At 59.2% G+C, this 19,932-nt stretch overlaps 2 protein-coding genes across 7 annotated transcripts in view; one reads left to right on the top strand and one right to left on the bottom strand.

Moving 5' to 3' along the window:
• The window catches only part of BRD3 (bromodomain containing 3), a 35,675-nt gene extending 19,437 nt beyond the window's left edge, over window positions 1-16,238 (top strand). For 4 of the 5 annotated variants that reach the window (XM_082655995.1, XM_082655992.1, XM_082655993.1 and 1 more), the window contains exons 7-12: window positions 2,260-2,388; window positions 4,457-4,648; window positions 5,804-6,027; window positions 8,950-9,242; window positions 10,360-10,488; window positions 12,262-16,237. In XM_082655995.1, the coding sequence (XP_082512121.1) occupies window positions 2,260-2,388; window positions 4,457-4,648; window positions 5,804-6,027; window positions 8,950-9,242; window positions 10,360-10,488; window positions 12,262-12,377 (1,083 nt within the window). In that variant the 3' untranslated portion in view covers window positions 12,378-16,237. Of the gene's footprint in view, window positions 1-2,259; window positions 2,389-4,456; window positions 4,649-5,803; window positions 6,028-8,949; window positions 9,243-10,359; window positions 10,489-12,261 lie in introns of all 5 variants that reach the window. The other variant, XM_082655996.1, reaches the window with a different exon arrangement.
• A 1,030-nt stretch (window positions 16,239-17,268) lies between these two features.
• Window positions 17,269-19,396, bottom strand: BRD3OS (BRD3 opposite strand). Of its 2 annotated transcripts, XR_014296922.1 has the most exons (3): window positions 19,377-19,396; window positions 17,864-19,038; window positions 17,269-17,819 (listed from the first exon to the last, which is right to left on the bottom strand). XR_014296922.1 is itself a non-coding variant. In XM_082657207.1 (2 exons), the coding sequence occupies exon 2, from the start codon at window positions 18,429-18,431 to the stop codon at window positions 18,177-18,179; it is 255 nt and encodes an 84-aa protein (XP_082513333.1). In that variant the 5' UTR covers window positions 18,432-19,038; window positions 19,377-19,396; the 3' UTR covers window positions 17,269-18,176. The 2 variants fall into 2 exon arrangements, 1 of the variants encoding a protein (XP_082513333.1); XM_082657207.1 differs by having other exon boundaries at window positions 17,269-19,038.
• Between the last annotated feature and the right edge of the window lie 536 nt (window positions 19,397-19,932).

Below are 19,932 nucleotides of genomic sequence, written 5' to 3'. Positions count from 1 at the left end.
CCCTGGCACCTGTCGTGGTGCTGATGTCTTGTGCCGGCCCGGGGGCAACGCAGCAGGCTTGGGGCATTGCCCGGCTCCTTTGGCCTGCCCTCCAGCGGCAAACGGGGCCTCAGGGCTGGCCCGGGGCCCTGGCGTGGGTCTGGCAGGGTCAGGGAGGAAGGTGTGCTCTGCCCTGCGCTCACGGAACCGGCAGCTTCCTCGTCATCTGTTCCTCTTGAGCTGGTTTCGTCATCTCGTTCATTTTCATCCCGGCGCATTTGCAGGTCTTCGTAATAACATTAGGCAAGGTGGCCCTTTCCCGTGGCCCAGCCCCTCCCTGGACGGAAGTGGGTGCTGGACGGGGTGGTGGCAGAGCTGAGACCGGGAGCCCCGGCCTCCCGATTCCCGCAGCAGGGTCTTCCTGCACTGGGGGCTTCCCCCTTGGCTTTTGTGGGTTCTCGTCCGAGTCAGGGCAGTTGTGTACAAGCAGGGAAGAGCAGGTCTGGGCCAGGCAGAGATGGAGAAAATCCCCCGGCTGGCAGCGGCAGCCTCGAGGGCAGGAGACCCGGGGTCTTCCCAGAGTGCGTGCAGGAGGGGTTCCTGAGCCCCCGTCGGGCTTGGGCCCCAGCACAGCTGCCCTTCCTCGGTCTGGATCGGTCTCTGACGGTCTGAGGAACGTCCCTGGCCGTTGGACCGTTACCTGGAAAGGTAACCCCACAAAAGGGGCAGGTGGTTTCTTTGCACCGATGGCGTCTGGGCCCTGAGCCGCTGGGCTCGGTCACTCTGCCTCGTGTACCTGGACACTGCCTCGTGTATACCTGTCTGGGGCAGACTCTCTCTCCTTAATGGAAGTCTTCCTCCCCGCCAAGGGACAGGACAGACCTGGCCATCTAGGGCCGTGGTTCCCGGGGAGCTGGCCGAGTCAGGCGGGCCCGGCTGGGCTGGGTGACCGAGCAGCTTCCTCGCCTTCTCTGATCTTTGTCCTAACTGCGAGGGCAGGGCTCCGGCCTTCTCGGACTCGCTCAGTGCTGCAGTGGCCCTGCTCCTCCTGGGAGCCCAGGAGTGTCAGCTACTTTTCTTTGACTGATTTTTTTCTTTCAATTTGTGTAAGATAGGAACAGAGGGTCAAAAATCCAAGCAAAGCAGAGGTGGGTGGAGAGAAGACCTAGCCTCTGGTATCGTTGCCCCCCTTTCCAGAGATCGTTCCAGCTAATGGTTTGGTCACATCTTTCTGGATTAGCTCCTGGCTCAGGCTGGCTCTTTCCAAGCAGGTTTTGACTGTGGGGCAGTGGTACTTGGGCTCCCAGATGCACCGGGAAAGTGGCCGGCTGTCAAATTAGGGCCGGAGTCTGAGAATCTTGCAGAAGTTGAGAGGGTCTCGGGTGCCCATTTCTCCTTCCTGGCTGAGCTACCCCAGACTGGGGAGGCTGTGCAGAGGGCTGGAGCCAGGCAGCCCCAGTGCTGTTGGAAGCTCTCCGGGGGGGGGCGGGCAGAGGAGGATGGTGTGTCCTAGGCTGTAGAGGCTGCAGGTCCTGGAGTCTGACCACCACCAACCCCTCCATCGAGGCCAGGACTTTGTTAGTCTAGGTGCCGGCGAGGTAGGTGGTTAGGCTCCAGCCCACAATGTCCTGCTGCAGCACAGCATGGCCCCCAGGATGAGCGGGCACCTCATACCCCCGACACGAGGTCCCTGACTGACGAGCTCATATCTGTGTGAACCCATCAGGCATGGGGAGCTCTCTCCCTCGAGAGCCGTTGCCCCGTCTGCCCCGATCTTAGCTGCCACATTGTGGTCCCTGGCTGGCTGCACTTCTGTCCCCACCTGCAGAGCCAGTCATCCCGTGCTCCCGGCGGGGCAGTGGGACGACCTGGTGCTCTGTGAAGCAGGCTAGCTAACAGGACCTGGATTCTCAGGAGAGAAAATTAAACGTCTCATTCTGAGAACTGAGTAGCCCCCTAAACTGGTAGAGAGTGACTTTTCGCCAGAAGTTGCTTGCTCCCCACCGGAGCTCCTGCCAACCGGGGTGTCGACGTGTGAAGTTAGCCAAAACGTAGAGCTGGGGACTTTGGTTGCGGGAGCTGGGACTTTGGGGAGCACCGTTTTCTTTCTCCCTGAGTGTCAGCCTCTCTGTGGGGTCCTGGGCCCTCCCCTCCAAGCCCTCGGGGCCGCCCTTCCACCTTTTCCCTGGGCTCCCAGATGAGGTCTCGGGCTGGCGGTGGACGTGCGGAGGGTCCCGAGGCACAGCGGTGCCCTCACGCCCCGTGGCTTGTGTGTTGCAGAAGAAGATGGACAGCCGTGAGTACCCAGACGCACAGGGCTTTGCGGCCGACATCCGGTTGATGTTCTCCAACTGTTACAAGTACAACCCCCCCGACCACGAGGTGGTGGCCATGGCCAGGAAGCTGCAGGTAACGCCAGGTGCTCTGTGTGGGGAGGGGCCCCCTGGGCACAGGTGGGATCAGCCGCTCAGGGCAGGCACCCGGGAAAGACATGGGTGTCTGGGAGGGCGTGTCTCCCGGGGGAGGGGCGGGGTGTCGTCCACGGGCACGTTTCCCCTGAGCGGCGGCCGAGTGGCGGCCAGGCCCCGAGCCTGCTCCCCAGGGACGTGGTGGCCAAGAGGCCAGTTTCTGCCTCCTGGGAGCTGCAGGCTCAGGTGGGCAGCGGCGAGCAGGTGGGGGCCAGCGGGTGTTCTAGCCAGGGTGGAGACGGAGAGAAGGCAGACGCCTGCTGCCCTGCACTTCACCGCGTGCCGGGGGCCCCTCGTCAGGAGCCTGCTGGTGCGGCCCGTGGGCGTCGTGGCGGGGGACGGCTGTTTGTGTAGCCTGTTGCTTTCCCGACCACAGGGCGGACGGCACGTGGGAGAAGCGGGCCTGCAGGGAAGTGCAGTCTGGCCTTCAGTGGTGGGACTTTGCGTACATGCACACGGATCTCACAGGCCGAGTGTGCGCACACCCCTGTGCGTGATGATCTGTCAGAGCCTGGGGGCTGCCGCGGGTTTCTGTACGGGCCAGTACACCGAGCCTGTTCTTATCTCTCTTTGCCATCACATAGCCTGTTGCTTTTGTAAATACAGGACCCAGAATGTTGTTCTGTAAGACGTTCCCAGTGCCTTGCTCAGAACCCTTTTGAAAACCCGGTACGGTAACTCGGGGGCATCCTTGGTCACCCCGGCCCCGGACGGGGCCTCGGGGAGCCTCCTTCGGGCCTCTGGGTGCCTGCCCTAACCTTCCTTACCTTCCGCCTGCCTGTGGGCCCTGGCTGCTGCGGGCTGCCCCCTCTGTGCACTGGCTCCCACTGGGGAGTGTGGTCGAGCGGTCCTGGTGGTCCCAGTACACCCAGAGGAAGCCACCGGGACCCACGGTTTCATACCAAGACCATGAAGCCGAAAGGCTCAGCAAAGCCCCGTGCTGTCGTTGCTCTGTTGATGCTCCTAAACCTTGCGCGTAGCTCCACGAGGAGGCCAGGCGGCGCCGGCAGCAGACGGGCCGAGGGCAGCGGCTCTGATTCTGTTCCGGAAAAGGTGGTCTCTGCGGTGCGGCCACGGAGGTTGGGCATCTTGATCACCGATGCCTGTTTAGTAATTGGCTATCGATTGTGTCAAGTCAAGCTGGGTGGGGTTAGAGCCTGACGCTGCAGCAGCCTGATGTGGACCCACCCCCACCCCCTGCGGGGGGGGGGGGCCGTTTGCCCAGAGCGGGCCAGGTCATGGCCTTGCGTAGCAGCGTACCTCTGAGATGTCTTTACCCCAGGAGGAGATTCTGGGGGACCGGGACCCAGAGTAGGTTCTTACGGGAGCCGGACGCCTGGTCGGTGGGGCTGCACCTATTGCGTGTAAACCAGGTGTGTGTGGCTTCAGGTGTCCGAGCTAGCAGAGAGAAGTCTCCCTTCGTGGCCGCTCGTCCTGTCTGAAATGAACCTGGGCCGCCGGGGGTGGGGCGGGGGGATCTTTGTTGAGTGCGTGCTCCCAAGGCTGTGTAGGAGCGGGCGGTTTGGATCGGACAAGACTTTTGCCTTTTGAGCCAACTTTTGGACCCAACTCAGAATGAGATGTGATACTACAGTAACATCACAGGGGAGAGAAATGGGGAAGCCAAACGAGCTCCCAGATGCAGTGGCTGGGGGGCCCCCGGAAGAGGGTCAGAGCTCAAAGGAAGGCCCTCTCACTGTCTGTCAGTAGGTGGCAGCCTTGGACCGGGATGCTGAAAAGACTTGCGAGCCGTGGACGGGAGGGAGGTCGGGTGTCTAATAAAGGAGCTCGTGTGCCAGCTCCTAAAAGGCTGTGTCTGTGGCCGTTGACTCTGCGCCCTCTGGCCCTGGACCCGCGCTCAGGGCCTGGGGAGGGAGGGGCAGAGAGCAAGCCGGGGTGGGCGGCGTGGGGGCGGCCCAGCGCCCTGGGCAGGCTGGGTCCAGTCTCCCCGACTCCCCGGGGGCTGCCCACGGGCGTCCAGGACCCAGGCGGCCCCTGCTGTCCCGCAGGACGTGTTTGAGATGCGGTTTGCCAAGATGCCGGACGAGCCGGTGGAGGCGCCCACGCTGCCCGTGCCCGCGGCCCCTGTGGTCAGCAAGGGCGTGGAGAGCAGCCGCAGCAGCGAGGAGAGCTCCACGGACTCAGGCAGCTCGGACTCGGAGGAGGAGCGGGCCACGCGGCTGGCGGAGCTGCAGGAGCAGGTGAGTGGCCGCGGCCGGGCCTTGATCCGATGTTTGCCCTGGTCACCCCCCACCCCCACCCCAAGCCACAGCCGTCCTCCACGGCGGGGTCGCTGGCAGGGCACCCGGCGAAGGTGTCGGCTCCGAGGGCCCCCTCGGCAGTGCCTGCAGGCCCGGGGCCCTGTGAGCCCGACCGGGTCGGGACGTCCCTGGAGCCCTGGAGCCTCCTTCCGCTCCAGAAAGGTCTGGGAGGCACCTGCGGAAGCCGCAGCCGTGGGGCTCCACGAGCCTGTCTGTCTGGGGGCGGGCACGGGCTCCGCAGCTCTGCCAGAGCGAGGTTGTCCTGTCTCGGCCTCTGACCACCTGTGAGTCGGCCCTCCCCACCGCTTCGCGCGCCTCACGTGCAAAATGGGACCCAGAGGTGCTGGATTCCTGGGGGGTGGGGGGCCTCCAGCAGGGAGGAGACAGTGGGGTAACAGTGACCCTGCCGGCACCCCGGTGGGGCTGGGCGTCTGAGCTGAGCCTTGTCAGGGATGATGGTGCAGGGAGCATGGCCCTGAGGTGCAGCTGTCGGGCCGGGGTCCCTCCCACGCCACGTGACGTGGCTGGCGTGTGCGAGCCTGGTGCCGTCTTGGCCCGTCCACCTGCTAGAGGCTGGGGGCTCCGTTTCCTCGCCCGTCCGGCGTGAGACTCTGCTTGGGGTCTGCTGAGGTGAGAAGCGTGTAGAGCACGTAGCACACTGGCAGCCACTTGCCGGACGAGATGAGTGTCCCCTGCCGGCACTGGACCGTTTTGACCCTGCAGAACTGCTGTGTCACATCCCAGCAGCTGCCCACGAGTGGGAAGTCTCCTCTGTGCAGGCGTTTAAACCTCGCCCTAGAGAGTCTCCCTCATCTGGAAAACAGAAACTAGCAGGAAAACCAGGAGGCACCATTTATCGAGCCCTTCGGGTGCCACCTGCCCTGCACTTCGGGCGGGGAGACCGAGGCCCAGCGGCTCGCCCGCCGTCGCAGGGGTGGGGAGGGCCAGACGGGCTCTGTCGCCCTCCGGGACCTGTCTGGCTCCCCGGCTCCCCTCCCCGCATGGTGGCGGCAGCTCCTGGGCACCCCAGCCCCCTGCCCACGGCCCCCTTGGGCCAGCCCTGGGGAGCCCCGCTCAGCTGCCTGTCTCTTCCAGCTGAAGGCTGTGCACGAGCAGCTGGCCGCCCTGTCTCAGGCCCCAGTGAACAAGCCAAAGAGGAAGAAGGAGAAGAAGGAAAAGAAGAAGAAGGACAAGGACAAGGAGAGGCACAAGGCCAAGTCCGAGGAGGACAAGAAGGCCAAGGTGGCCCCGCCTGCCAAGCAGGCCCAGCAGAAGAAGGCTCCCGCCAAGAAGGCCAACAGTGCGACTGTGGCTGGCAGGTGGGCGCCGGCGCCCCGTGTCCTGGACACGCATGTGGCGGGAGGATGCTGGATTCGGGGCTCTGTCCTGGTGACCTGGACCCTGGGCTGTTACGGGGAGATGGGGGCAGGGGTTGGTGGCCCTCGTCGTGCCCACCTCGTGGGAAGACTGGGAGGACCAAACGAGATCTCTGCCTCGACAGCGTGGCCTCCGGAGGGCGGCGCTCAGCTCCCCGTGGGGCCGGGCTCAGTCACAGGCATGGGAGACCTCAGCATCTAGAGGCTTCGGGGACATTTTCCTGGTCTGGGCCCGGGAGTTTGCTTTGGGGGGTCTTGGCGCCGTGTCCTGGGCCCTTGGCACCCCATCCCTGCGTGGCCTGGTCGGCGGAGGGTCGGGGGTGGAGGTGCGCCTTGGCACAGAGCTCCCTGGTCCCCATGGCCTTCACTCAGCCCCTGCCGTGGCCACGCGCTGCCCCGAGGACCGCCTGCCGCAGATGAGCAGGGACGACATGGGGAGGTGAGGGTGGTGGGAAGGCACGCCGGGCCGGGCGCCTCTCCCGGCGGGGTGGGAGGAGGGCGTCCTGGAGGAGGGGCGACGGCTGCACAGAGGGTCCGGATGGGGTTCCAAGAATCAGGAACAGCGGGCACAGAGCTGTAGAGGCCAGTGGAATGTGTTCCTCGTGGGAATGAGGATAAGGGTGGGCACTGCTGAAGAACAGAGGCCAGGTTGGGAAGAGGGGAGGGTTGAGGCTGCTGAGGCTGGCCGGCTCGGTTGAGGTGTTTGCAGTTCGTTCTCCAGTGAAAGTGGTCAGATCCTGGCCAGTGTGGAGGATGGATTAGCGAGAGGCAAGAATGGGAGGAAGGATGCCCTCTGGAGCTGCCGTGGTCACGCAGGCAGGAGAGGCCGGTGTGGCCATGGGGGTGGAGGTGTGTTGCTTTGAGAACTGTCTGTGAGGCAGAGTGGACAGGCCTTGGTCCCTGGACGTAGGAGGAGGGGTATGCAGAGCTGAGGACTTGGGCTTTGGTAGCTGGGCGGGCAGCGGCACCATCGAGAGGGGCAGCGAGAACGGTCAGGGGTTTGTTCCCCCCTTTTGCAGGGGGAGACAGAAATCAGGTTCCCTGTTCTGTCTCTGTCTCTGGTTTTGGTGTCTGTACAGTGCTGGCCTCAAAAAGGAGTTGGGAAGTGTTCCCTTGTCTTCTGTTTTCTGGAGTAGATTTATAGCCTTGGTCTATTAATTCTTAAATGTGTGGTAGAATTCACCAGTGAAACCATCTGGGCCCGGAGTTTCACTGTTGGAAGGTTGTTAACCACGAATTCAGTCCCTTTGAACGTTCCCCACAAATTTGATATACTGTGATTTCATTTAAGTTCAAAATAATTTTTAATTCCCTTCAGGCGTCCTTTTTGACCATGGATTATTTAGAAGTGTGTTGTTTGGTTTACAGATATTTGGAGATTTTTCCAGATATTTTTCAGTTACTGATTTCTAGGGTCAGAGAACACACTTTATATGTTTTCAACATTTTAAAGTTTGTTAGGATTTTATGGCCCAGAATACGGTGTGTCTTGGTGAGTGTGCCATGTGCGCTTGGAAAGAACGTGTGTCCTCCTCCTGTTGGGTGGAGTGTTGTATAAATGGCAATTAGAAGATTAAAAAAAAATCTAAAAAAAAAAGATACAAATGAACTTATTTACAAAACAGAAACAGACTCACAGACTGAGAGAGCAAAGTTATGGTTACCAAGGGGGACGGGGGTGGGGGGGGGAGGGGAGGGATAGTGGGAGTTTGGGGTTGACACGGACACACTGCTACATTTAAAACAGATAACCAACAAGGATCTCCAGTAGAGCACAGGGAACTCTGCTTAATATTCTGTAATAACCTAAATAGGAAAATTATTTGAAAAAGAATAGATACATGTATATAAAAAAAAAAAAAAACCTTAAACCCCAAACAGACAAAAACATGTCAATTAATAAGTTAATTCGGTTGATGGTGGTGTTGGGATCGTCTCTGTTCTGCTGATTTGTTCTATTAATTACCGAGAGAGAATCGTTGAATTCTGCAAGTGAAGTTGCAGGTTTTCCTATTTCCTTTCAGTTCCATGAGCTTTTGTTTATATATTTTGAAGCTTGGTTTTAGATGCACACACGTGTAGGACTGTGATGGTCAGTTGACTCTTTTATCATTATACAGTGTCCCTCTTTTTCCTGGTAGCATTCCTTTTTCTGAAGTCTACTTTGTCTGAAATTGTTACAGCCATTGCGGTTTTCTTTTGATTAGTATTTACACGGAATATTTTCCCCCCATCTTTTTACTTTTAACCTACCTCTGTCGTTATATTTCAAGGGGGGTTGTGTAGATTAGATAGCATATAAATTGGGTCTTGGTTCTTACCCAATCTGAGCACCCCTTTCTTTTAATTGGTGTGTTTAGACCATTTATATTTAATGTAATTGTGGATACAATTTGGTTTCCACCTACCATTCCATTATTTTCTGTCTGTCCCTGCTGTTTATTCCTCTGTCCCCCTTCCTGCCTTCTTCTGGGTTATTTGAATACGGAGATGAGTTTGACCTGTCGTGCTTGAGATGCCTGTGGGGCATTGAGGGGAGCTGACCACCACGGTTGTTTCCTGGCCAAGGCCTCCCTAGGCCGGTAGCAGCCTCTGCTCTGACCTCTGGAGCAGGGTCTTCCGTGTCCCTGGAGATGTATGTGCGTCTCCAGGCAGTCGCCCGGCTTCTCTGTCTGGGGGTTGGGCTGCTCCTTGGTAAGAGAGCCTGGTCCTGGAGAGGAAGAGGGCTGGCGGGCAAGGGGTCGGGGTCTGGGGGGGGCGGTGGGGGGAACTCGGGGTTGTGGGGCAGGGGCTGGGCGGGGTAGGGGGCTCCAGGGATGGGGACGGGGGGCTCCACGCCATGATGCTCCTTGCCTTCTGCCTCAGACAGCCGAAGAAGGGCGGCAAGCAGGCGTCGGCCTCCTATGACTCGGAGGAGGAGGAGGAGGGGCTGCCCATGAGCTACGATGAGAAGCGCCAGCTCAGCCTGGACATCAACCGGCTGCCGGGGGAGAAGCTGGGCCGCGTGGTGCACATCATCCAGTCGCGGGAGCCCTCGCTCAGGGACTCCAACCCCGACGAGATAGAGATTGACTTTGAGACGCTAAAACCCACCACTTTGCGGGAGCTAGAGAGATACGTCAAGTCTTGTTTACAGAAAAAGCAAAGGAAGCCATTCTGTAAGTCGTCGGGACGGAGTGCCTTGCTGCCGCCCCTGCCCATCACCCCTTCGGTCCCGGAGCAGACAGCCAGGCAGCCCCGGGGGTGGGAGTGGGAGTGGGTCGCACGCTGCCAGGCTCCTCGCCCCTCTTCTGCCTTGTGCCCTGAGGATGCAGGGACACAGCTTCCGGCTGCTCAGCTGGGGGCGGGGCTTAGCTGAGACCAGCTGCGGCCCCACCCCAGCCGGAGCCCTTCTTCCCCTGCTCCCGGGCAGGTGGGCCGCACTTGTGTGCCTCATCCTTCCCCAGAGCAGGCAGGACCCCTGGGTCGGTCCCCAGCCCCATTCGTTCAAATGCTGGCTAAGGTCCTCACCACAAGCCTTCTTGAGGCTCCGTTTGGGGCCTGGGCTGCAGGCGACCTGTGAATGGTTCCCTGCCTGGGCAGACCAGTTCCCTTTGCCTGGGGTGGAGGTCCAGAGGCCTCCCAGGACGGACGATTGCACTGGCTCAGGCTCACCCTGGAAGTCGATGACTTCACTGGACGGGAACGAGTCGCTGCCTGGGTTGTTGGGTCCTGGGGAGTGAGAGGAAGGGCAGGAGGCCCCAGGCCGCCCCACGGTGGCAGGAGAACAGGGCAACCGCCCAGCCCTGAGGAACAGCACCCAGGGTGCACCTGCTGCTGTGTGTGGCCCCCTCGGGCTGCGTGGTCCTCCCTCGCTCTGAGGGGGGAAGCTGCCTTCTCCTAGATGGAGCATGGCGTGACCCCTGCAGTCACGGCACGTTTGCCCCTCGGTAAGTCGCCTGTGGACTCAGAGGTGCTCGCGCAGGCACACCAGGAGGTGGAGTTGGCTCCAGGGCGGAGTGTGGGCCTCACTGAGGCCGAGGGAGAGCCCCGGCCGTGGTGTGGCGAAGGAAAACCATGAGTTGGGGGGTCAGGGCCTCAAGCCGCAGTTCTGCCCCTCCCCCGGGGGCGCCGCCGTCGGTGCAGCTGTCTGCAGTGGGGGTGGTCTGTCCCAGCTCAGGAGTTGTGTGGCAGTTGCAGAGCCTCACGTGTGGCGGGGCCTCCGTATGTGTGGGCTGCCCCTGGGGCCGCCCGCCCTTCCCCGCCTGTGGCCTCAGCTCCCGTGCTCTTCCGCAGCCACGAGCGGGAAGAAGCAGGCGGCCAAGTCGAAGGAGGAGTTGGCTCAGGAGAAGAAGAAGGAGCTCGAGAGGCGGCTGCAGGATGTCAGCGGGCAGCTGGGCAACAGCAAGAAGCCTGCCAAGAGAGGTACCCGTGGCCCTCGCGCTGCTCCGCCGGGGGCAGAGGGCAGTGGGAGGGAGCGGGCAGCTGACCTGGGTCTGCGCCTGTGGCTCCACCTCGTAACGAGCTGCGTTTCCCTGGAGGAGGCTGTTGACCCCCCGAAACCCTGATTTCCTTATCTGCAAACTGGGACCAGAGCCTGGCCCTGCAGGGAGGCTGAGCACATGACAGGCGTGTGTGAAAGCGCCGCTTTGCAGAGCCCCTGGGAGACGGCCCTTTGGAAGGGCGCAGCTGTGGTCTTGGGGGGCTGGACCCCATGACTTGGGAGGGACTGAGGTCCTACCCTGCAGCTTCAGTGGGTCCTGGCCCCCAGCAGTGGGCTTTCTGGCTGCTCTCAGACAGGAACACTAGTTCCCAGCCAGTTAGCCAGTATCACAGGTGGAGGGCGAGGGTCTGACTTCCAGCCCCAGGCCCTCAGCTCTGTGGACTCGGGGTCTTATTTTAGGCGAGCAGGTGATTTGATTCCTTGCCTCCTTTCCCCGGGGCCTGTAAGAAAAGGCAAATACCTTTGTCCTGGCCCCAGGGACAGTGGGGCCCAGGTGGCGGTCAGATTCTAGGTCCAGTCTTGGTCATGCAGTGGCCAGGTGCCACAGCCTTGCCTGGCCCCCTTGCCCAGTGCCAAGCTGGGGCTCGGAGCCCTGCTCACTCCCACTGATGGCTGAGAGGCCCCCCTTGCGTTAGCCCTGGGGAGGGCGTGGTTACTGCTCAGCGCGTGTGACTGTGGAACCTTCATGTGGCCGGCCACGTCCCCGCACGTCCCATCAGTTTCTCGTAGTAGATTGCCTTTTCTCCCAGCCTCTAAGTGTATTTAGATGTGTTGACCTCTGAGCCATTTCTGCTCACACTTCCGACACCAAACGTGTGAGTTTTTCTCACGCCAGTTCTCCAGCTCCCACACGAGCAGGGTGTCCAGCAGTTGAGCTCCGTGCTGACGCTGTCTGCTCGGTTAAGGGCTCAGCGCCCCCCGCCTCTAAGACGCCAGGTGCACGTCCCAAGCCTCCCGTGCCTTTGACTGACGGGCTGTAAATCGGGGATTCCCACAACCCCCTCCTCAGGTCTGAAAATTGGCTAGGACGGCTCACAGAACTCAGGAATTATGAGTGAAACCCCTTGTGGTTTGTTATAAAGGACACAACTCAGGGACAGCCAGGTGGACGAGCGGCACAGGGCAGGGAGTGGGGACATGGGGTCTCCAGGCCTGTCCAGCCACCACCCTCCCAGCAGCTGGAGGCCCCCTGAACCGGGGGTTCTCTCTGGAGCACAGTCTCCAGTCCCCGCCCCTCCTCGGCCATGGGGGCGAGGCGGGGGGGGGGGGGGAAGGGGGGGTGAGCTGAAAGTCCCCGCCCCCGGTCACATGGTCTTCCTGGTGAGCCGCCCTGGGCTGTGTGGCCCTGGGGGGGCCCCGCCCCGAGTCACTCGTGAGCGTAAACTCAGGGGGGAGCTAAAGGGGCTCCTTAGCAGTAAAAGATGTTCCTGCCACTAGGGACACTGCAGGGGGTTTAGGAGCTCTGTGCTGGAAACAGGGTACGAGCACCAGACGCAATTCTTACACCATCACAACCTCGTTAACGCGTTGCTGCATTTCAACAAAATCGCTTAACGTTTATCACGTGACCGGGTCAGGATCCGGGTGGGTCGGGGCATGTGGGGGGGGGGCGGGGGAGGCACGGACGGGCTCACGAGGAGGGAGGGGCGGCCGGCGCGTGGGGGGCGCACCCCTCACCCGCGCGTCTCCCCCAGAGAAGTCAGGCTCCGCGCCCTCGGGAGGGCCCTCCCGGCTCAGCAGCAGCAGCTCGTCTGAGTCCGGGAGCAGCAGCTCCAGCGGATCCAGCTCCGACAGCAGCGACTCGGAATAAACTCTGGGCTCTCACGGGACGGAACAAAACCAGTGGACGTCGCCCACGCCGAAACTCTGCAGTGTTCCCTTCTATGGTTAATATACTATTTTCGTTCCATGGTGTGCAGGTTCTCTTTTTAATTCAGTGTTATGGTATCTTCCAGTTTTGGCTTTAATAGGTCAAAGATCTTTCCGTGTGTGTCCATTAGACTTTATGAGAAGCTGTGAATCTGCATAACGCCTTTCCTTCGTAACTGAATTCAGTCTCTTGGAGATGACAACTTCAAACGCTAACCTGATGACCGTAGAAAAACACGTAAGGTGTGATCCGGAGGTTCATGCAAAATCCCTTTTCTTAACGCCCGACCCGGTCTGTAGCTCCAGCGAGAATTTCTCCAAAGGAGATGTCTCGGAAATGGTACCGTATGTGAAAGCTGCCAGCTTTGCGAACAGGCGTTTGTCTTTGTCTTTGGGGGCCTGGGCTCTGACCCGCACGTCCGAGGGGTCACCTCTTTCTGCAGGGCCCGAGGACAGCCATGCCTGCCCCTGCCGTGAGGGCCAGGGCTGGGCCCAAGCGGGGAGGGGTCATCGTCACTGCAGCCAGAGCTCCCGCGGGTGGCGGACCGGCGAGGGTGGGCGTGGAAGGGAGCCGAGTTTTTCTGATCTCTGTGACGTTGGGAGCTCCCGGGAGGGAACACGGTGGCTGCGTGTGCAACGCGCGGGTTCCCAAACACTGAAACTTTTACCTCAACTTAAAAAAAAAAAAAGAAAAAAAAAAAGAAGAAAAGATTAAAAAAAAAAAAAATACAGGAGGAGACTTTTTTGTAAGGTTCAGCAGTTTTCTACAAAAGGCCAGCCCCCACGTGTGTCCCCAGCCCAGCCGCTGCCACGCACTCCGGAACCATTGTCCCAGTTTCATGTATATATGAATACTTTATTTATTAAGATCATTGGTCATTTTTTTTAAAAAAAAAAAGGAAAGAAAAACAAAACTGCAAAAGAAACACATTAAAAAAAAAAAAAGTGGCAGAGACGCAGGCCTTTTAAATGGTTTGAAGGGGAGCCCCAGACCCTGCTGGCCGGCGGGCCTCTCACCTCCAGGTGCTACAGCCTGCTGTCCCCGTGCCGGTGCTCAATGGCGTCTGTGTGCGCTTGCTCTCCTCTCGGGGCTGCTGGGGGTTTTGTTCTTGTTCTTTTTCGTGTGTGTGTGACACTTGGAGACTTACAGGTGTAGAGGACTTCCAGCTGCAGCACGTTCTGATTTTTTATTTCGTTTGTTTAGTTCTTTTGTATTCACTTCTGGTCTCTCTTAGGACTGTTTTAAAAGACTTCAATTTAGGGAACCCCAGTTATATAATATAAACTTTGTAATCTGAGAGAAGAAAAATGTATAGTAAATCTAAGTCTTGATTTTTAACTTTCTATTGTAAAAAATAATAATAATAATATACAGAGTTTAACAGAAGGTTATGTTTTGGTTTTGTTTTCTCCAGAGGCTGCCATACGGCCTTTGAGTGCAGGGATGCCCCGTCCACACTGCCTGCCTACGCTCTGACCATTGTGGCTTTGGCCGGGAATGCAAGGGCCCCCGGATGGGGCACCCCTCACCCCCCCACCTCCAGGAGAGGGGCGTGGCCCCCGCTGCCCCACGCGGTCTTCCAGCCAGCCGCCAGCAGTGGCGGCGCGGGGCTCCCTGCTCACGCATTTTCCAGTTAAGCACAGACGTGACCGCGATAGTCTCTCTCCCCGTGAGACTTTACTGAGGGGGGTGCTGGGGCTGGAGCCGCGGGTGGCCTGGCCTCTTGTCTGGTGGCGAGTTCTTTCTGCCAGCACTTCTGGATGGATCGGGAGACTAGTCGTTGGTATCCTAACGGGCGGTGGTTTCTAAAAGTCCTAAAGTCGACTTGGATGCCACTAGCGCTTATGGCTAGAGGACACCTCTGATGGGCATAGACTCTGACGAGGCGATGGGTGGTGGATTGCCATTTTTCTGACTGCTGGCGATTCTGACCTTTGGGTGAGTTTTGAGCCAGTCTGTTCAAGTTTTTTCATTACGTTTTGTTTGTAATAAAAATATAAATGAATTTTAGACTTGCCATTTTTCAAAGGTGTTTTCTAAGCAGATCTTTAATGGAGTAAACCACCTGTGGCTTGAAGGAATTACGACAGGACGGAAGGTCCTGAAGCAGGATCTCACGGGCAGAATGCAGCAGGCACGCATCTGAGTAACAAACAGACCCCAGCTGGGGGGCCTGGAGGTGCTGGGGGCTCCCGTGGGGCGCCCCTCCAGCCGCGAGCGAGCGGGGAGGGTCACCTGCGCCAGCCACTCAGCGGGGGCCATCGGGCCCTAGAGCTGAGCACAGCGGGAGCATTTCCTTACCTGCTGGTTCCGTGTTGGGAGAGATGTGGAGTCTCAAGCCACCTGTGCTCCTTTCCTCTGAAAGATCTGCTGGCTTTGACGCTGCCGGAGGGCTTAGTCCGTGCTGAGCGGTTGTAGTTCATTGGCTTTTTTAAGGCTTTCTGTCCAGACTTCAAAACTGATTTCAGAGTTTTGGGGGGACCCTCTCCACCCCCTCACCGCCCCCCCGCCCGAGGTCAGCCTGTGGGTGTTCGCCATTTCCATTTCTCTGCGTTGGGCAAGCGGAGTTCCAGTGCCGAGAACTGGAGGGCAGCCTGTCGAGGCTTAGGGCCTGTGTCCGGTGGGTAGGCCTCGTGCAGGGCACGGAAATGGCTGTGAAACAGTCCTCGTGATCCCTGGGGGTCGAGGGGGCGGCTTGGGCTGTTAACTGAACTCCAGAGATGCTTGCTCACTCATCTTGCTTACAAACTGTTAAGATACGTTTTTCTTCTGTGTTTGTTTTTTGGTTTTTGTTCTTTTGCAACATTCACATCTTTGACAGTTTGGGGGGGGGGGAACACCGCCCACGATAAAAGATCTGTTACACCTGGTGTAGCGCTGTTCCCCAATACTGGCATAACACTTCCAGGAGGTTTTTCTTTTATATTTAAAATGTTACTTTTCTGTATGATGTGCATGCAAGTTTACCGTAACTTTTCTTAAACTTTTTAGTGCCGTTTCTAGTATATTCCTGTAAATGTCAGTTACTGAAATGAGTCCAGTGTAAGTAGTTTTAGCTTGTTTATTGCAATGCTGGCCTCAACACAACAGAATAAAAGTGGTAGAAAGTACTCTTTGATGTTTCTGGTAATCATGGACCCTTCTCCTGGGGCATTTGTTTTGTTTTCATAATAAAAGAAAAAAAAAAAAGAGGTGCCTTATCCTGTGTTTTCTGGGCTCCCAGCTCTCCCCTTGCTGGCATGTGACGACGGGGGGAGTCCCTCGTTTTGACATCCCGTAGCTCCTGGCAGGAATACCCAGAGCATCCCAGAGGGTCTTAAAGAGCTCAGTGGCTCTGGTCCACAGCCTGGGTGGGGTGGCTCCGGGACTTAGGGAGCGTCTTTTGTCACCTTTTCAGGTCAGCAGCTCTGTGGATGGGCCGCCCCCCTCCATGACCCACAGGTTCGGTCGCCTCGGTTCCCGCCTGCTCGGTCATCCATCCTCTGTCCCCGCTGTGCCCTCAGTCTGCACTGAGGTGCTTTCCAGGACCAGAGGCATCAAACGCTCGTCCGCTGGCCCAACGGACGTTTCCAGGAAACCACGTCGAGGAGACGTGCGCGCTGAGGTTTCGTCCACAGTGGAGGCGGCAGCGAGGAATGAAGGAGGTATCGAGACAAATGCCAAGTCCTGACGCCGTTTTCCAAACAGTCACAGCTGTTGCAGCCGAGCCTTGCAGTGACGTCCCGGGAGAAGGCTCTGCCCGAGTCCAGGCCCGAGGCCCCCCTCCCCTGTATTCCCTTGCCCCCCGTCACCCAGACTGAGCTCCCCGAGGACGGGGACTGAGCACGTCCGCGCGACATCCCCAGCCCCAGCCGGGAGGGCCAGCCGCCCAGGCATCCCCAGGGCAGACGTGGCCTCCCCGCTCGCTAAGCAGCTTAGCGCCAGCTGTGTGCGAGCGGCCCAGGGCACGTCGGTCACCTACACACCCGACCGGTGCAGACGGCGGCCGTGGCCCGTGCTTGCTTTCCCGGCCACCGCCTCTGTGCTTGCGGCTGAGCCAACCACGGCCCGTTTCTAGGTTAGTCTGAGGGGCAGCGAGCATGCAGCACAGAGGCACTCCAGCTAAGTCAGAAGTTTGCCGCCTTCCCAAACCGAACTGAAGTCGAAGGAGCGCAGAGATGCCGACAAGGCCTGTCTACTGGGGAATTCCAGTGTCAGGGCGGCTGGACGGGCGAGCCTCTACTGCAGAGTCCTTCCTGACTGTGTCGACGAGACAGGCTTCCCTCTTCGCCTCGGGGAGGTGCTTAAGGAAATCTGCCTTCCAGCCTCCCCACCTGAGGCAGTGAGCCAGCCGAGGCTCCCTGTGCAAGGACCAGGCCTCTGGCTGGACACGTGACGTCGGGGGAGAGCAGTCCGACCCAGCAGCTCCCTTCTGGTTGCTGTCTGCTAAGCAGCTTGCACGCCTGCACGAGGAGGCACGCAAGGGGAAGCCCAGGACGTGCCGTGTGCATGGACAGCCAGAAGGTCTCTGCCCACCTGCAGGCTCATGGGAGCGCTGCCAGCAGGCCGTTGGAAGCGTGACGTAATCGCCCCGTCTGTACAGCTGAGCAAAACGTCACAGAACCAGGTGTTGCCTGGTGCGGGACGCCACCTCCGGAACCTCGGCACACGTGCGCGCCGAGCTGCTGACAGCCGCTGCCTCTCGGGAGGGCGCTTCGTGCGTTTCTGCACTGGGGCTTTTAGCAATCGTTAGATGTTACTGTTGTTAAAAAAAAAAAAAAACCTGAAAGCCAAGTTAGGATATTAGGAGCAAACAGATCAAAATAAGGAGTGAGGAAGGAAGGCGGCTCCTAAAGGAGATTTATTTAGAAAAGAAAACTCAGCTTTGACGAAAGACACGTCCACATTTGCCTCGCCACACAGACCTTACTTACAGCAGACAGCAGATCCTTTAAAAATGACTCATAAGCTGCCCACACAGGTGGGCGAGGCTGCTTGTGTGTGGTCACGGCCCACGCACATCAGACACTGCAGGTGGCCGGGAGGTGCAGCCTCGGAGTCGAGGCTGAACTACTGTCCGCTGAGGACCTGCCTATTTCAGCCCTGTGATTAAATTTGAAATCACTGTTAGCAACTTTATGTAACTTAATAATCTGGGGGTTTCCTTAATGTTTTGGGGATGCCTTTGCCCCACAAACCTCCAGCATCAGGAAGCTAGGGTAGGAGCCATCACAGTGCCTCACACGCAGTGATCATTTTGGTTACTAGACTCAAAACTCAAGTGCCACAAAGTCCCTGCTGAAATGCTGCTGCCGATGACCACTTAGGGTGAATCCATCTTGGTCCCGCACATCGTGGTCCCGCACGTGGATCTGCGACCCGACATGATGCCAATTCCTTCACCTTTTTCTAGATCTGACCCACTCTTTACCAGGCAGAAGGGAAACCTAAAGGACGGCCTGTAAGAGTGTGAAGAGGTGGTCTGTAACCGGGGTGTCCCTCCCGCTTGACTTACTCGGAAGCATGACCAAAACAGCATCTGGCCGGGCCCCGGACCTGGCCGGTGCCTACAGCGCCTGCAAGGCCAGAATGGAGCCCAGGAGCCAGGCCACCCATCAGCCCGACTGCGGGGCGCCACCTCTGCGATTTTGGGGTTCTTCTACCACAGCCCAACCTTCACGTTCACTGTTCAGGATCTCCCAGTAAGGACTAGGGATCAGCAAGGCGGCTGGGTGCCTGGCCCAGGCTTTCACACCGGAATTACATAACAGAGCAAAACTTGGATTGCCCCGTGTCCCGGGAGACGTCCAGCTTGTTTTTGTCCCGGACGAGGATGGCCTCATTTCCGTACTGTGAGTACCACGTGCTTCGGCTCCTGCTTAGGTACGTCCCGGGCGGCACAGATGCCAACTTCTGCTGCTGCTGTTGCCAGATGAGCAGGGAGGTGTCCCGGTACCGGAGCCGGGCGTAGCCCTCGGACAGGGCTTTCTCTGCCAGCGGGACGCGGCCGCTCATCACTGGCCAGAACCTCCCCTCTCCTGGGCTCCTGAGCAGGAGGCCTCTGAGCCCGTGCTTTGCGCTAAATGCACTAATGAACCGGTATTTCAGCTGCTGGGTTTTGAGGATTCCTTCTTTAACCTACCGGTACAAATGAGACATTCAGGCCATTTACAGGCCACACCCTTGTGAGGGTTCTCTGCAAGGAAACCTGAGAGGCGCCTCCGAGCATTCTGAAAAGACACTTAAGAACCGTACGTGAGTCGGCAAGCAGGTCAGCAGTGCCCTGGCCGCAGCGTTTCCTGGTGACGGCTGTGTGCACTGCATTAGGCGTGCAGTTGACAAGGGACGAGGCGCCCACCGCAGGGGGGACTTGTGTCTGCAGCGATTCTGACACCACGACGTGGACCACTAAATTTGCAAAGGTGTACCTGGTGTCCCGAATGAAAGGACATTGTACAACTAGACAGAAACTGACAGCAGCTCCTGTAACTGCGCGCTCACGATCTGTGCTCGGGTCGGCTTTCAGCACAGCAGAGGCGTTCCGATCCCTGCCAGCGATTTGGAACCACATTTGTTCAGTGCTCTTTATCTGGCTAGTCTCCAGCTCCTCTCCAAGGCGACGCTACAAAGAAATGAACATGCTGTCAGGTGTTGGGGAGAAAAGGGCCCCAGCAGAAATGGCAGGTTATGTGGCACAGAATCCTCCTTAACTCTTGGCATCAGAGCGTTAAACCAAGCTACCGATCGACACATTCCAGGATTTCAGTTGCTCTCTGGTGACGCGGTGAGCCTGGGTTTAAGAGGTAGACCTGTGCCTCACCCTAGTTCTTTTATTAACTAAGGGGACGATCCTGGGGAAGCCACTTGTTGGAGCGTTAGTGTCTAGATCTGCGAAATAAGTCCTAAGAACTTGACGGGGCACAGAAGTGACCTGCCCATGCTGGGGACGCTGGTACTCACCCAGCCACCAGCGCCGCCTTTCTGCTCCAAGCATCAGGGAGGCCCCTGGACCAGAGAGAAAAATGACGTCAGGTGAAAACCAAACGGGAGCATCCACAACACCCCCGCCCCACGCCGCCCCTGCCCATGCTTTCCCAGCCATGCAAGTTCGCTTTTCCTTCTGTGCGGCCCGCGCCCCCATCGCCCTGCCCAGTCATCACTGCCGGCTGCCGCTGAGCCCCCAACGCCCGGCCCGGCCCGCACCCAGGGCGCGTCCCCGTTGCCTCCCCGGCATCCCGGGTCCCGCCCGGCCCGGCCCGCGCCCAGCGTCCCCCTACCGCCCGCCCCCGTCACCTGACCCGCGCCCCCCGTCGTCGCCGCCCCGGCCGCCCGCGCCGTGGGGCCTCGGCGGCGAGCGGGTCGCGGGGCCGGGCGCCTCGGGCGGGGCGGCGCCAGTTGACTGCGTGTCCGCGTCGCTATGGCAGCGCCGCAGGCATGCCGAACCGAGCGCCGAGGCCGGCAGGCGGGCGCCACGAGCCGGAGCCATCGATGGCTCCGCGGGGCGGGATCGGGGGGC

Source organism: Grampus griseus (assembly GCF_964374135.1).
Source record: "Grampus griseus genome assembly, chromosome: 6".
NCBI classification, from domain to species: domain Eukaryota; kingdom Metazoa; phylum Chordata; class Mammalia; order Artiodactyla; family Delphinidae; genus Grampus; species Grampus griseus.
The sequence above is the reverse complement of the archived record's forward strand: the minus strand, read 5'-3'. Positions and strand labels throughout refer to the sequence as shown.

Excerpts from the sequence above, each read along its gene's own strand:
- BRD3OS (XM_082657207.1), bottom strand. The coding sequence starts at position 18,431 with ATGAGCGGCCGCGTCCCGCTGGCAGAGAAAGCCCTGTCCGAGGGCTAC.